This window comes from Antrostomus carolinensis, unplaced genomic scaffold (assembly GCF_000700745.2).
Source record: "Antrostomus carolinensis isolate BGI_N321 unplaced genomic scaffold, ASM70074v2 scaffold24748, whole genome shotgun sequence".
Classification (NCBI taxonomy): domain Eukaryota; kingdom Metazoa; phylum Chordata; class Aves; order Caprimulgiformes; family Caprimulgidae; genus Antrostomus; species Antrostomus carolinensis.
The window spans coordinates 21,927-37,166 of record NW_010331363.1 but is presented as its reverse complement, the minus strand read 5'-3'; the positions used below and the strand labels follow the sequence as shown (position 1 = coordinate 37,166).

The 15,240-nt window shown below is 36.5% G+C and overlaps 1 protein-coding gene across 1 annotated transcript in view; it reads left to right on the top strand.

Moving 5' to 3' along the window:
- The window catches only part of SLC17A5 (solute carrier family 17 member 5), a 22,194-nt gene extending 7,190 nt beyond the window's left edge, over window positions 1–15,004 (top strand). Inside the window, exons 7-13 of the mRNA XM_029086275.1 lie at window positions 441–527; window positions 1,756–1,874; window positions 2,760–2,918; window positions 5,464–5,596; window positions 7,266–7,413; window positions 12,557–12,647; window positions 14,483–15,004. Coding sequence (XP_028942108.1) covers window positions 441–527; window positions 1,756–1,874; window positions 2,760–2,918; window positions 5,464–5,596; window positions 7,266–7,413; window positions 12,557–12,647; window positions 14,483–14,620 — 875 coding nt within the window. The 3' untranslated portion in view covers window positions 14,621–15,004. The remainder of the gene's footprint in view (window positions 1–440; window positions 528–1,755; window positions 1,875–2,759; window positions 2,919–5,463; window positions 5,597–7,265; window positions 7,414–12,556; window positions 12,648–14,482) is intronic.
- Window positions 15,005–15,240: the final 236 nt, after the last annotated feature.

Here is a 15,240-nt window from a genome sequence, read left to right as displayed (position 1 = left end):
GGTGATAGTAGGAGTTATGAGAAATACGAATTGATTATGTTAAGTCAAATATTTCTCTCCCCTGCCCAAGTCCTTAGTTGTACTGTGGTCAACTCTCTCTTGTTTCGCAGTGATGCCAGTTGACCAATTCACATTGGTTTGGCTGTACTAGAGCCATCACTTCATTGGAGATGAATGTGTCAAGAATGCCTGTCTGTTTTTTTGCTTGTAATTTTTGGTGCTTAGGGCTTTGTGACTCCGTTTACTTGTAGCTGACAAAACAGCTTATTGTGCCTGTGTTTCTTTGAGGTGAAATGGCAGCCCTCTAGTGGTGGTGACAAATCTTTTCTGCATTATTTATTTCAGGAAAATAAAATAACTGTGAAATGACACTTAGTTTAAGGGGGTCTATAGAAAATATAATTATTGTTCTTCCACTTCATTTTGCATTCTTCTGATAGGTGCTCAGCTGGGAACTGTTGTCTCTCTGCCACTATCTGGTTTAATTTGCTACTATATGAACTGGGTTTACGTGTTTTACATATTTGGTAAGTGTTTTTTTTTTTAATTGTTAACAATACAATTCATTTTCTTTTTGAAAAGCATGGTATATTATAAAACTTATTTTAAGTTTTAAAAATGTGTTTGACATATAGGGTTGCTATTTTATTCCTCCTGGGAAATTACAGATATTTAAGTAGATTCCTGTGTGTGACTATGTAAGCCTTGCTTCCAATGAGCAAAGCTGTCTCTGAGTTGGACAAAAGCTGGTACAAGTCAAATGCTCTTAACTCTCCTGCCACTTGGAAACAACAGGCTGAAATTTCTTATTTGAAGTGTGAAATTGAGTTAATAACTTTAATCCCAGGAGCAAACTTCTACTCTGAATGAAAGAACATGTGAATAGTTAACTGCTGCTTTAAATGGAAACTGTGTGGAAAGTCTAGCAGTCACAGGAACCCTGAAGGAATGCCAAAAATGCAAGGCATAGCATGTTTACTGCGAGTTATGTTCTAGAAGAAGCTCAAATACAGAAAATATTTTCTAACAGCATGTCATAGATCTAACTGATGCTTATTATAGGTCTATTTACATGTCTGAGCCATTTTGTATTCTGCCTGGGGAAGGGAGACTTGGAAAAAAAGACGAGGGTTACACTTTCCTTGACAAAACCACCTCTAATTTTTCTATAAATAAGGATTCAAAATGAAGAATTAGACAAAATGAAATAAGTTACAATGTTATATAAAGGTACAGTTGACTTGGACTGACTATTGGAAAGTTACCTTTTTTCAAATGACAGCTCTGGGGTTTGGCTTAAAAAAGAAAAGGAGGATTGGTACATCAGTTAAACTGCTTGTAATGGTATTCTGTGTATGTGCACAAAGTATTTTTTGTGATTAAACTTTAATATGAATTTTTATTTCCTCTGGATAAGCCATATCCTTTGTGGCAGTTCATGTGACTGATAAAAATACAGTATGTATGTGTATGCAACTTTCTTGCTGTATGAGGCACTTCCAAGAGGAAGAGAAAAAAACCACAAAAAACCACTTTCCTGCTTAGTCCTCTTCATTGTTTATTACCTCTAAATGTGCATTTTAAGCCACTTTGGAAAACTACTGATTGTAAGTAGATAGAAAAATAATGTTCATTAAAACTATATTGGAGTATTTGGAAAAAACTTCTAACTAAATTATCTGAGAGTGTTATTCACTCGGTACAATTGCTTATGCCTTTATTTCTATCTCTTTACCCATCTTTTCCCAACTATAGGCGCACTTGGCGTATTATGGTTCTTCTTCTGGATGTGGTTGGTTAGTGATACACCAGAAACTCACAGGAGCATTTCACATGCTGAAAGAGAATATATACTCTCTTCTCTAAAAGATCAGGTACAACATTCGGTGTAGTCACACTTATGTAAGTAAGAACATAAACTACAAATACTGTCACAAGCATCATGCTCTGTTGATGTTTAGGAAAACATCCTTAATCTGAGATAGGCGCAGCATTTGTCAAACAAAAAATTAAAAACACAGTGCAGTTGTATAAGAGAGAAACAGTCAGTAACCAAACAAAGCATTTATAATAATGCCTTTTGTCACAGACGTTGTTGTGGTGTTTTTTAAAGAAAAAGCTCAAGTCTATAACTTTTTGAAACTAGATCCAGACATGTATAATGTCTTTAAACTTTGCAGTACAACATTTTACAACTTTTTTTCAAGGTGTCTTCTAGAGTAAGAAAGAGATTACTGTTTGTAGAGAAAACATTTTGAAAATGCTAATGAGCCAATTCCTAAAATGTGCATAAGGCTTTATTCCTGTGACTGGAGATGTGTATTTACAACCTGTGAAGCTGGCTGAGAGACCCAAGTTGGTATCTAGGATTGAGTAGAAAAGATTCAACTAAATAAACATGCAAGGCTTGACTTCAAAAATTTAATCATTTATAGTAAAAGCAGGAGGCAACAAATCTCCACAAGGGAAGGCATACTTCTTGCAATTCTGATTACAAAACAGAGTAGTAATTGGTTTACTTTGCAATAGTAAACACCAGAGTGGTAATAAACATTAGTGTACCTTCAGTGAGAACTGAATGTGGTAATTCATTCATTGCTGAAGACTTGCATCTATTGACTGAAACTCATTTTGTGCCCTTCAGAATGAATGATCTGCACAGATTTGGGTAGGACCAAAACACTGTGGTTAGTAAATGTTTGTGTCAGTGTCCTGATCACTCTTTCTCTTCCCTTTTTTCTCTGCCTCCTATTTGGTAGCTTTCTACACAGAAATCTGTTCCCTGGAGACCTATACTGGAGTCCCTTCCACTCTGGGCTATTGTTGTGGCTCACTTCTCTTATAATTGGACTTTCTATACGCTTCTTACGCTCTTGCCTACATATATGAAGGAGATCCTGCGGTTTGATGCACAGGAGGTAGGTGAGATTAAAATCAAACAAACAACTTTCTTCTGAATTAAAGAAATAAAATAACAGATTTCTTCCCTACTGTTTAGAACAGAGGAACCTGTTTAAGAACCTTGGAATGTAAATGTATAGCTGGGAAATGGTAAAATAAATCCCTACAATTAAGTGGATGCATCATAAATGTTGCCTGCCTTGTAATTTCCACTTTTTTTAGGACTTATTTAACATATAGCTTAATGCTAGCTTTTGAGTTCACTTTTCTGGTTGAAGATGCACGTTACCCATTTTTAACTGCTCTGATTTAAAACAGTAACTATAAAAATATTTTTCTCTGTTGTATGGTTTGTATGATTGTTTTAGATTTTATAGCTTGTTTTATGGCTTCTGAAATACTATCTACTTCTTTGCTCACTCAGAAAGAAGAACATTTCCAGTTAGAAAAGAAAAATAAAACTAAGGCATTTTTAAAAGTATTTTAAAGTGTGTGGGGGGGAAGGCTTCAGTCTGATTAGATCCCTTTCCAAATTGTCACTTTCTTTCCTTTCCTCAATGAGCAGCAGAGATAAAATACCTTTTTAGTAAGGTAAATAGGATGAAACAAAGCCATAGACTTAAGGTCCAGAAATAGTGCTTTTCAAGGAAATTTTTTTATAATGAAATTATTTATCAGACAAAAATTTATGGGAGCAGGGGGAGACTGAACATTCTTCTTTATAGCAATTAGTTGTCTGCACTAGTCTTTTTTTTTTTTAATTAGGAGGTTTTGGTGATAGCACAGTTCACCTGGAGAAGCTGATACAGCTCAAATAAAAAGGTGCTCAGAAATTGCAAGAAGTTGAGCGTAGTGTTTTCCCAGTTTATCACATGAGACTGGTTTAGAGCAAAATGAAGATGCCCACCATGCAAGAAAGAGGTGATACCAGCAGTCTTCAGAGGAAATGACGGGGAATCTCAGTATTAGAAGAGAAGGTTGCAGTAGGGCAAGCTGCAAAATGGCTGGGAAAAAAAACAGCTGAATTTGCTGGTTGGGTTCCTTATTATGCCTTTTGAGGGAATACCTGCATAAACATCTATGAAAGTCATCTGCTACCACAGCCCTCAATTGCGTGTGTTTTGTAAAACACTATTGCATTAAATGCTAACAAGTTCTGCTGTGAAGGGGTTTGCTCTGTCTCTGGGTTATGTTTCTTCTTTTTGTAGTGACTTAGAGTACTGACTGTTGTGGACATTAAAAAGAAAAAAAGTTTGCATAATAGTGTTGGACTAACTTTGTTACCACACATTTAGATGGAAGTTGCATTGCTGTTTAAAATATTGTGTAGTTGCTGCTGTATAGTCCACCAGTTCCCATCCTATAATAAAGGGATTGGTTAAAAATAATGGTGTGTCTTTGAACACTGCTTCAAAAGAAGTTGTTGTTTTTATTACTGAGACTATCTTCTGTTTTTCAAAATTTTATATACTGTTTTTGAAAGCTGAGCATTGAAACCCAACAGGCAGCATTTTTAAGTGCTGCTAGGGTGCATTTCAGGTAGGGATGTGTTTCTGCTCTCATTTCAAATTAAATTTCCTAGGGAAGCTTTTGCTGCTTCTTTGACAAATATACTTTTGATAGTAGTGTATAAACGTTAGATTTTTTTTTCTGTCCAATAGCTATCCAAATGCCTCTTTTAAATCACAGATTATAGTTCTGTTATTAGTCATTATCCATAATTGCATGGGAAAGCTGCATATTTATGTAGCTTAGTAGTACCTTAGTTACCTTATGTTTTTGCATATTTATGTACTTAGTAGTACCTTTTGATACTACTACTTAGTAGCACCTTATATAAGGTACATATTTATGTACCTTAGTAGTACCTTAGTACCTAAGTGCAGAATTAGGCAGAAGTCTCTAAACAGCTCTTGTTTAAAGTAAGGGGAGTTAACAGGTGACTTCAGTGTAAGTAATGTCATGTCCTGAATAATAGTTTTGCTTTGGGATCATAGGATCTGTCCAGCCTGGATCTGATGAAAGTCTTAGTTCTGTATCTTGTCTCTCATCACAACCAGCATCAGATGTTTCAGCAGATAAGAGATAATGTAGTGTTGGAAGAGTTATAGTAGTACAAAACCCTGAGGCTCCATATAGCTTTAAAAATTCTGAATAATATTTACAGCTTCTACTTCAGTATCTCACTTGATAACCTGTTCTAGTTGAAATTGATGTTTCTGGAAACTTGCGTGATCAGGCTAACGTCCACAAGATACCTTCATGGATAGTTTTCTTTTTTCCTGAACACAGTTGTTTATTTAAACCTTTGAGTCTTTGGTCTGGCTGCATTGGTAGTTATGGATTAAGTCATGCAGTGGAGAATTTACACATTGATAACTTTAAAATGCTTTGCTTTTTCTGTCCTGAGCTTTCTCTCTTATGGTAATAACAACAATACTTATGTGGATGGATGGTTTGACACCTCTGGTTCATTCTGCTAATGCTCTAGCACAAGTGTTTTTTCCAGCATATTGAATTGTCATTTCAGTGTGTTAATTATCTTTTCAATCTCCTTAACAGAATGGTTTTTTATCTGCCCTACCTTATTTTGGCTGCTGGTTATGTATAATTCTGTCTGGGCAAATTGCTGATTACTTACGGGAAAAACAGAACTTGTCCACTGTTTGTGTTCGCAAATGTTTTACCCTAATAGGTAGGTGCAAGTATCATCTCTGTTTGGAACATATTATAGTATCAATATGGGAAAAATGAAGGGTTTGGGAGGGTAGTGTGACATTCTACTGTGAGATTAGGCAAGATTGTGCATGGCTTGAGAGGAGCAGCTTTATTTGTACATTGATTTGCCAAGAGTAAATACTATCTTTTTCCATAAAAAATTAGATAAGAGAACAATAAGAGATTGCCAAAAGCTTTGTTTAGGTCAAGATCTGTCATTCCTACAAGCAAACTGATTAAATAAATGGTCAGGTAGAATCACCATTAAAGTGATGATAATTGCTTGACAGAATGATACCTTGGAATGGCTTTCTCAAATGGAGATGGAATGTTGTTCCTATTCCCAGCCCTGTGTTGTTTGGTGGTTTGTTTATTTAAGATTTAAGTAACTGGATAGGAATACACTTGCAAAATTTGCAGTTGCTACCAGGGTAGGAAGACCAAACAGAATCCAAAATGGTCTTGACTAACTGGGAGGAGAGATGATCTGAAATCACCAAGAGATCAACAAGATCACATTTTTAATGAATGCAAGTAAAAGGCTATTGTTTATGAAGTTGTTGATTGCTGGTTAAAAGAAGGGGCAGGAGAAAGAAGAAAAAAAAAGAAAAAAAGAGATTAAGCACAGGATCAACACAAGTTGCAACCTGCTTGATGTGTGCCCCTCCTTGCTGCCTTCTTAATTCTGCTGATTCAGTTGCTTCCTTGAAAGCAGCTCCTAAAATAAACTCTCAAGAATTATTTTTTTTTTTTTTTTTTAAACCTACATTATTTTGGTGGTCCAGTTTACTGCAGGGCCTCACACCCAAATGTGTACAACTGAGGGGGAAACATGTTTTTGTGTTAGGAAAAGCAGGACTGTTAGGTTGGCTTCATCAGCAAAAGCATGTACTTGGAGTTGTCTGCAGAGATCATTATGGGGTCATGTAAATGTACTCTGGTACTGGGAAATAGGCACCAAAGTTGACTGCAGACAGGAAGCAGCATGAACTAGGTCATGATGGCTGCTAAGCTGTTTCCAGTACCTGATATAGCATCTCTAAAGCCAGCCTGGGCTCTCTAAATTGTACAGCAGGCTCTTACCAGATGTTCAGATCTTGTAAGCGTGAAAGAAAACTCATTCTAGAAGGTGCCTGCAGGAGAAATATGCATATGTATATATGTGTGTGTATATATATATATATGGGTATGTATTTGTATGAACTGTTCCGGATCTATTACAATATACAGAAGTCAGTGTTTGTTCCTGAAACCTGGAGAGTTAAAAAGAGATAAATTCTTTGCAGTGCAAAGTGTCACTCACTCCCAGTGTCAGTGAGGCTTCTATTATTTTTCTAACAATAAATCAAATTAACTTATGAAGTCACAAGTAACTGTTGATTTTTTGTTAACTTTTTATCTAGTTTAAGTTTGTTCTTTGCAGCTAGAGTGAGATTTTTCTGTTCTGGCTACAGTTTCCTGAGGCAGCAACAGGTTTGCAACCCATCTGCTCTTCCTTACAGGCCCACTGTAATGCATGTAGTGTAGTGCTGGGTTCTATACGCTAGGTGGTGGTGGAAGTTGTGCAGAAAATCTATACACAGTTCAGAACCTCCTAATGTCTCTCATGTTAAAAGTCCATTGATTCTAAGATTTCTGTTTTAAAGGAATGATTGGACCTGCGGTGTTTTTGGTAGCAGCTGGATTCATAGGCTGCAACTACGCACTGGCTGTTGCATTCGTGACCATATCAACAACATTAGGAGGATTTTGTACATCTGGCTACAGTATCAACCATCTGGACATAGCACCTTCGTAAGTATTGCTGAAGCTATTGTTAGTGCACTTATGACCACATCTGGGGTTTTTTTTTTTTATTGCTAGGTTGCCTGAGAGATTTAGTTATGGACCATGTGCTGTACGGACCAGGAATGTAAACACTGACAGTGACTCAGGTTGACAGTTTTAAGCACTGTATTTGCAAAAGGTGCAAGTTTGGCAGAGGATATTATGTAAACAACAGTTTAGAATAATTCCATTTTGATCCTGCAGTAATATATAATAACATTCCTGTAATTATATTTAGTAGATTTTTGTCCTATTTGATTAATTCTCTTAATAGGATAGTGTTTTTGGAACAGCACAATAAAATTAAGTGTTTCACTCTTTTAAACTTTTCCATCAGACCTATCAACCTTTTGCATGAACATTTCCATATGTAGCCAGTGTGACACAGGCAAATTACTTGTATTTAAAAAACATTCTATGCACTGGTATCAAAATCTTGTTATGAGTAGGTGACCTGTTATCAGGTGACAAATCAGATATGACTAACTTTTAAGAATGAAAAGTTAGACTTCAGGCTGTAATTTCTCCATTGTGTTACAAATTCAGAATCTGTCAGTTTAATCAGTTTCCTGGAGAGCATGCGTGTATGTTTATTCTTTTGAAAGTCCATGTAAGCATTTTTTGCACTGGTAAAAAGTCAAGTACTTTGCTTTGCCGCTTATTTACCTGTTTGTGGTAGGACTTAGATATAGACTACAGCAGTTAGTTTCCTAAAAATTTAAAACTTTGGCTAGGAGTTGGAGTTATTTATTTTACATCTCTGTGTTTAAAAATACAAACCATAAGCATTAATGTCAAGACATTACAACTGTAAGTTACTTAATGGCAGAGCTTGGATACCTATGCAGTTTTGATTTGCCTCTTTTTCTCTGTGCATCACAAATTTGTCTTTGTGTTATTGTAATATTCCCCTGCACAGGGTCTTTTCTTCTCTCAGTGCAGAGGATGGATCCTGCTGTAGAAATGACTGAACATTGTATAGAAAGGGAGACTGGCATTCATCCTAAACCCTCTACCTCGTAGCTGTAGAGCACATAGTGGCTGAGGCAGGGCATTACAGGAGGAAAAAAGTCATGTTTAAGGTAGCTGAACATTGCTCCTCAGAATTCAGTCCTTTTCGTGCTCTGTCACAGAGTTTGCACGTGGTAAGTCAGTTGCATCAGACTCCAGTGCAGTCATCTGAGGACTGTGCTCATACCCTCTGGCTTTAGGAATCTGTACTCCTAAGAGTTCTTCAATATGAAGAGTGATGGGAACTTCTGGAGGCTGGTTCAGACTACCATAATATGTAAAGGGAGTCTGTAGCAACTGGAGTTCAAACTTAAACATCTCATCTGAGAAGCTAATGTTGGATCCAGTGAGATTAATTGAGGCCTAGCTGATTTATTACTTGTTTTCCTATGCCTCTTCAAACTATTAAGTTCTGGTTTGCAAAAATGGTGTTGCTCAGAGTACAGACAGAGGTCAGTGGAGTTGTGCTTTGAGTATATGAACAATGCTGTTAAATTATCTTAAAATGAGATCCTGAGGATGTCAAATCAAGCATCCAGTAGGCACATGCATTCTTGGCCTGTGTTTTCGTTTACTGTCTGTAGGATTGGTTTCACATTGTCATCTCCCGCTTTCAAGAGTGTTGTGAAAATAAACTAGTATTGTGAAGAGTTCTACTGGAAAACGTTTGTGATGATTAAAATTCTACTTGCAACAGCTGAATAGTGTGCAGAAAGTAAGGCTTGGATCCATGCATTGAGCAAGTGAAGTGAAGCTAAATAATAAATGGTGCTCATTAAGTGAGCACAATTCATCCTGTACACAGAGTGTGACAGAGCTGTCCCAGGAAAAGGGAAATTGCGCAACTGCAGTATGTGCCTCTGTGAGGCATATGCACAAGGAACTTATGTATGCAGGTGATGGCTGAGGTTTCCAGACGCAGGATGTTGTATGTGTTTTCTAATTTGAGAGATAATTCACTTTACATTTCTAACGTGTTTATTTCAAGGGTGAATTTTGTATATGACAGTATACAGAGTATTTTAGGTGTTGAAAAAAGCCACGAGAAAAAAAATCCTGTGGCACAATGCTAATACACTTCAGCAGGCATAATTACATTTGCCACATGAACTGCTGCTGCTGCCTCTGACCAAAGCCAACTCTATTCTTCCTACCCCCAAAAAAAGTCCTGCTTTTATTCCCTTTGCATTTAAACCATACAAGTTCCTCTAGCCCTTCTTAACTCTCAGACAGGCTGAAGGGAGCATACTGATTATGCGTGCAGGAGAGGCAGGTGTCTTGCTGATAGTTCAGGACCTTTGGCCCAGCATTGCTTCTAGAGGTGACTCTAGAGACAACTGACTGCATGGGCAGAAAAACTTTCCTGGATGGGAACATGGTCAGAGTGGATGCTGTTTATTGAAATCAGTGATTCCCTATTCAGCACATGCATGCGTTAATTCAGGGTAAATCTGTCCAAAAGGAGACGGAGAAAGAAAAGGGCATGCCCTTGTAACAAGGGTTGTAGGAAAAAATGTTTTTCAAATACAGAAATACAAAAACATCTAGGATGAGAGGAAAAAGAAGTCTTTTTTTTCTCCTCTACTTAACTTTTTGTGACTGTCTGAACTTTGTTGGATGAAGTGGACAAGACAGATGTTCACAATTTCAAGGAAATGCTTGAAATAATTGTAGAAATCTGAAAACGAGCTCTGCATAAAATTGTGAGTGAAACCTCTGTTAAGAGTTTACCCAGAGGTGGATTTTTTGTTGTTGTTTTAATTTACTGAAAGATATTAGAATGTATGCTAGAAGTGTTCAAAACAGTTTCAAAATGCACTTAAATGCCCATTTTAATTGGTTAAAAGTATGCTGACTGGAACAGCAAAGGGTCCCTTGTTGCTACTAAAACTTGCATTATACCAAATAAATAATTATTATATTCACAGGAAAAAGTGAAATACTGATGCTGAAGGAAAAACAATATTTGTTATGTGGTTTTGGTTTCTAACATGTATTTATCATGCCATCAGTGTATTGAATTGGGGGAGGTCAGGGACAGGAGGGAGACAAGATTGTTCTTGTGGGGAAAATGTATTCTAGCTCTTTATATCAGTATCTTGCCATGATTACAATTTTTAGTAATGCTGTTTTCCATGAGCCCTTGTAATATTCCCGTGACTCTGTTATACACTAAATGCTTCACATACCTGTTTTTTTACTGTTAATTTTACTACTTAATGGCTCAGCAAGTCGATTTGTATTTGGTTATACCCACTACACCATAAGAACCTGACCAACAGCGTACTATTGGTCTCACTGCACAGACATGCCACTTTTTGCTTTCCCATTTCACATGGGAGTCTCCGCTGTGCTGAGGGAGTGGCATAGCAGTTATCTGCATCAAACAGCGGGCGTTATCTAGAATGCAACCTATGTCACAAACACTGGCCATAAACAGAGGCATTTAGCCAGCAATCAATTGCCAAAGATCTTTGGTGGCCAGGGAAACTATTAAACTATATGTGGGTTAGCAAGTGTGTGTTAGCAGTACTGTAGTGCTTAAACATGTTGAATACAAAATGCGTTTGGTTCTACTTAAAGGCTTTAAATTGAGTTTTGCTATTTGTGCTTTTTTGCCTGAGGGAAACTTTTACACTTTCACATTCAGCTTCATAAAGGCCTATTAATTCTTAAACACTTTCTGAGAAAAGAAGACTACATGCTACATTTATAAGAAATAAGGATTTTTTAATTAAGGCATTAGAGCTCAGTCTAAGATACATTACCATGCTTTAAACTAGTATGCAGTGTTGATTTTCAAGAAAAAATCAACTAGTAGGCTAGATAATTGGTTCTATTTTTCAGGAAAAAGCACGTTTCTCTAATATCATTGGACTGGATACATGTATCACAACCTTTTGTAACAGTGCTGTATGGTTGAATTCTCCTGCTTTGGTAAATAAAATGCAAAAAAAAAATATGCATCTCTCTTTAGAGATGAAATAATATTCCTATTATGTTAAAATCGGTGAGGACACAATTTCACTCTACTAAACAGCCTAAAATGATCACTGGGAGATAAATCCTTTCTCCTGTGGTAAACTGCAACTATTAGTATTTTGTGTGATTCTTCAGCCAGCAAATCCACCTTGAAAATCTGAACCGTGGTGGTCTGTGCTCTGGTGCTTGGAAGGTCAAGCTCTGTAGAATGTCTAGCTCTTTTTTCTCTTCAGTCTCTCTCACAAGTCTGCACTTGCGGTACAGTTTCAAACACGATCTTTTGGTATTGCAACACTCCTATGAGAGAGATTTTTAATTGCCTAGAGACGAGGTGCTGGGTCTCAGATATTAAGCAAGTTACCAGCTTTTCCCAGCAAGTTTTTATGGCCGCTGGTGCATATGCACGCACGTGTGTGTGATAGAGCAACATGTTCATGGAACAGGAAGCCTCAGAATGCAGCTGCAGGAATAGCAACCAGCAGAACTGGTTAAGTCCTTCAGAAAGCTGAAGGAAAGGACTGCTTCAGCGCTCTGTAGTGTAGGTGGGCATAACCATTCACACTGGTGATACTGCCTTCTTGGCAGACACTTCTCAGCAATGATACCTGAACCAACTCTTACTGTTGCCAGACATCACTCTGTCATACTCCTTGTTGTCTTTCCACTTCAAGGCATGCAATGTTTCTTTTCTGTTTTCTCCAGTGGATCCATTTTGGACAGTTTGGTTGTGGCTTAGCAAAGAGGCTGTGGTTTTGGATTATGGATCCTGCACAAAGCCATGGGTAATTTAAGTTAAATACCATAACTAGCCTCTGGAATATAGAGACGTATAGAATCATAGAATCGCTTAGGTGTGAAAGGACCTTGAAGATCATCCAGTCCAACCATTAACCTAACGCTACCAAGCCCACCACTGAATCACGTAGTTAAAAATATATGTACCAAGTTGTCAGTGAGTTGTTACGAGGATAAAAACAAGCCATTCCCACTGGAATATTTGTGTTTTAATTTGTCTGTGTGATCAAGATGAGGCCTATGTGATCAGGTTAGGCAAAATTCTTTCTATGACTGATAAGCAGGATAAGTTAATAAGCAGCGTTGACAATTTCTCTTATAGGTATGCTGGAATTCTCCTTGGAATCACAAATTCTTTTGCTACTATCCCAGGAATGGTGGGGCCAGTTATTGCCAAGAACCTCACTCATAATGTAAGTCTGCTTAGTATTTTTTCAGTTGTTTTATTTTTATCTCCATTGAATGGAAATTCTGTCTTCTCAATTCTGCAGTCATTAAATGAAATCTGGGTTATACATGTAAATCATACTGTTCTGTTGCTGTGAATGAGTTAATTCCTAGCATTTATTCTTCTGATTCTGATCAGGAAAATAAAGGTAAAATTGAAGACTTGTGTAGGACTTTAAAATTTTAGTGACTCACCTTTTATATTCTCTAGGAATAAAATGAATATTTTTTATCACAGTAAAACTCTGTTAAGATGCCAACTAGATGAGACAATTGTGGTATTATTTTAGTAAATTAAGACAAGTTCTTACTTGTTTTTTTTAAAATCAGTGTGGGGTTGTAAGGTCAGTATTTGTCAGATGAGTGAGAAACTAGATTAAAATGTGTGATTTTTAGAATGAATCTCTTTGTACATTACAGGATTAGGACATTCTAAGCTGTATTAGTTTCACAAGGCACCTAACTTTAACAGTGTTAGATTTGATTACCAAGATGGTTTAGTCAAAGGGTGATTTGGAGTAGAAAAAGAGAGTGAGGAGTTGTTTGATTTTTTTTTTTTTAATCAACTATATGAATTATTCTAAAATCTTTTAAGAAAGGAAGATGGGAGGAGTATTGATACAGTTGAATTTTTGAAGTTGGTGATCACTCCAGTTATTTCCTTAAAAATAATATGAAAATATTCATTAATACATGAATCCAAACAAATTAGTTCTTCCAGACATCTTAACAACTGGGATTATTTGTTTGTTTGATTTGGGTTGTTTTCTCCATATTAATGCACTGCTCTGGTATTATTCTGTTTTTGTAGTAAGATCATTTACAGGTTTGTTATTGTAGTTATCTGGAGGAAAAAAAAAAAAGCCTTAAGACATCTACAGATATACTTCTTTATTTGAAAAGAAAGAAAACAAACAAACAAACCCCCCCCCAAAAAAACCCACCACAGTTCTTTGCTACCCATGTCTTAAGGCCTTTCTTAAATACCAGAGTTTAGAGGATTCCTCTTGAAATCTGAGTAAAGATAGCTACCTTGTTTGGGCTAAAAAGCTTATGATTCTAGAATATCCACCTAGTAGTGATTAAGAATAGTTTACCACATAGTGCAGAGCACTTCAGCTCTCGGATCACCTGACATGAAAGCAACGTAGTGTTTCCCCTTACAGTAACATTCTCTGAGACATTTACAGATATACTTTTTTTTTTGAAAAAAAAAAAAAAAAAAAAACAACCCCCCCCCCAAAAAAACCCACCACAGTTCTTTGCTACCCATGTCTTAAGGCCTTTCTTAAATACCAGAGTTTAGAGGATTCCTCTTGAAATCTGAGTAAAGATAGCTACCTTGTTTGGGCTAAAAAGCTTATGATTCTAGAATATCCACCTAGTAGTGATTAAGAATAGTTTACCACATAGTGCAGAGCACTTCAGCTCTCGGATCACCTGACATGAAAGCAACGTAGTGTTTCCCCTTACAGTAACATTCTCTGTGAGTTTGTGTAGCCTTCATGCAAATGTGAATTTTGATATGAAGGTTCTGCATCTCAGGTGATAAACTGATCCAGATAGTCTAATGCAATTCTGGTGGGACTACTTGTGTAAGCTGTATTATTAATCTGGAGTTGACTATACTGTTGATTTGATCTTTTATGTTTATAATGCTTTTATGTTGCTATGAAATCATGCTGAATAGCATTTATATTTAAATAGGCAAGGCATATAATGTTGGTTTTAAAATTACTTTTTCTTGAACGTGGAGCTGCAAATTGAGTGGTGTTTTTTTTTTCTTTCCCCCTTTTGACAGAATACTGTGGGAGAATGGCAGACTGTTTTCTATATTGCTGCTTCTATTAATCTATTTGGAGCAATTTTCTTTGCATTATTTGCAAGTGGCGAAGTTCAGGACTGGGCAGTCAGCGGATATCACTTGCATAGAAACTGAAGGAGATGTTGAAATACCAAAGCTGTACTGAATCCCAGTGTGCTAGAATTATGTGACCAGAGAAGTGCCTTCCCTACTGATGCCTACAAGTCTTCAGAGCTTTTCAGTTAAACTATTTTATCTGTGTCTCTTTGGTACTGAAAATCATTTGACAGCGTATGTGTGCTATTTCCTAACAAGAAACTACTTGGATTAAATATAATAGTTTCATGCTAGGACCTGATATCAAATGTATGCTCAGATACGACATTTTAAATTGGTGTACTAGGCTCCAATTCTTTACAGTTTTTAATTAATATTTTATGAATTAATGTGTAGGCAGGTGTTTGTTGATACCGAAATGTGAGGAAAAAGCAACACGATTATGTAGCACTATATGGAAGAATGGCATGCAAAGAATTATATCTGAAAAAGTGTTTTGATTTCCATCATGAGATTTATAGTTTTGCTGTTTAAAACTCTAGAAGAGCTCTAGTTTTTTACAGTCTTTTATAATGCTTTTATTTTGGCCGTGTTCTAATTGTGTCTAAGAAATGCGCACATGATTTTATTCTATTTTACGTGTAAGTTTTCAATCTATAAACATTCCCTGTTTCATGAATACAGCTTCACAACTAATA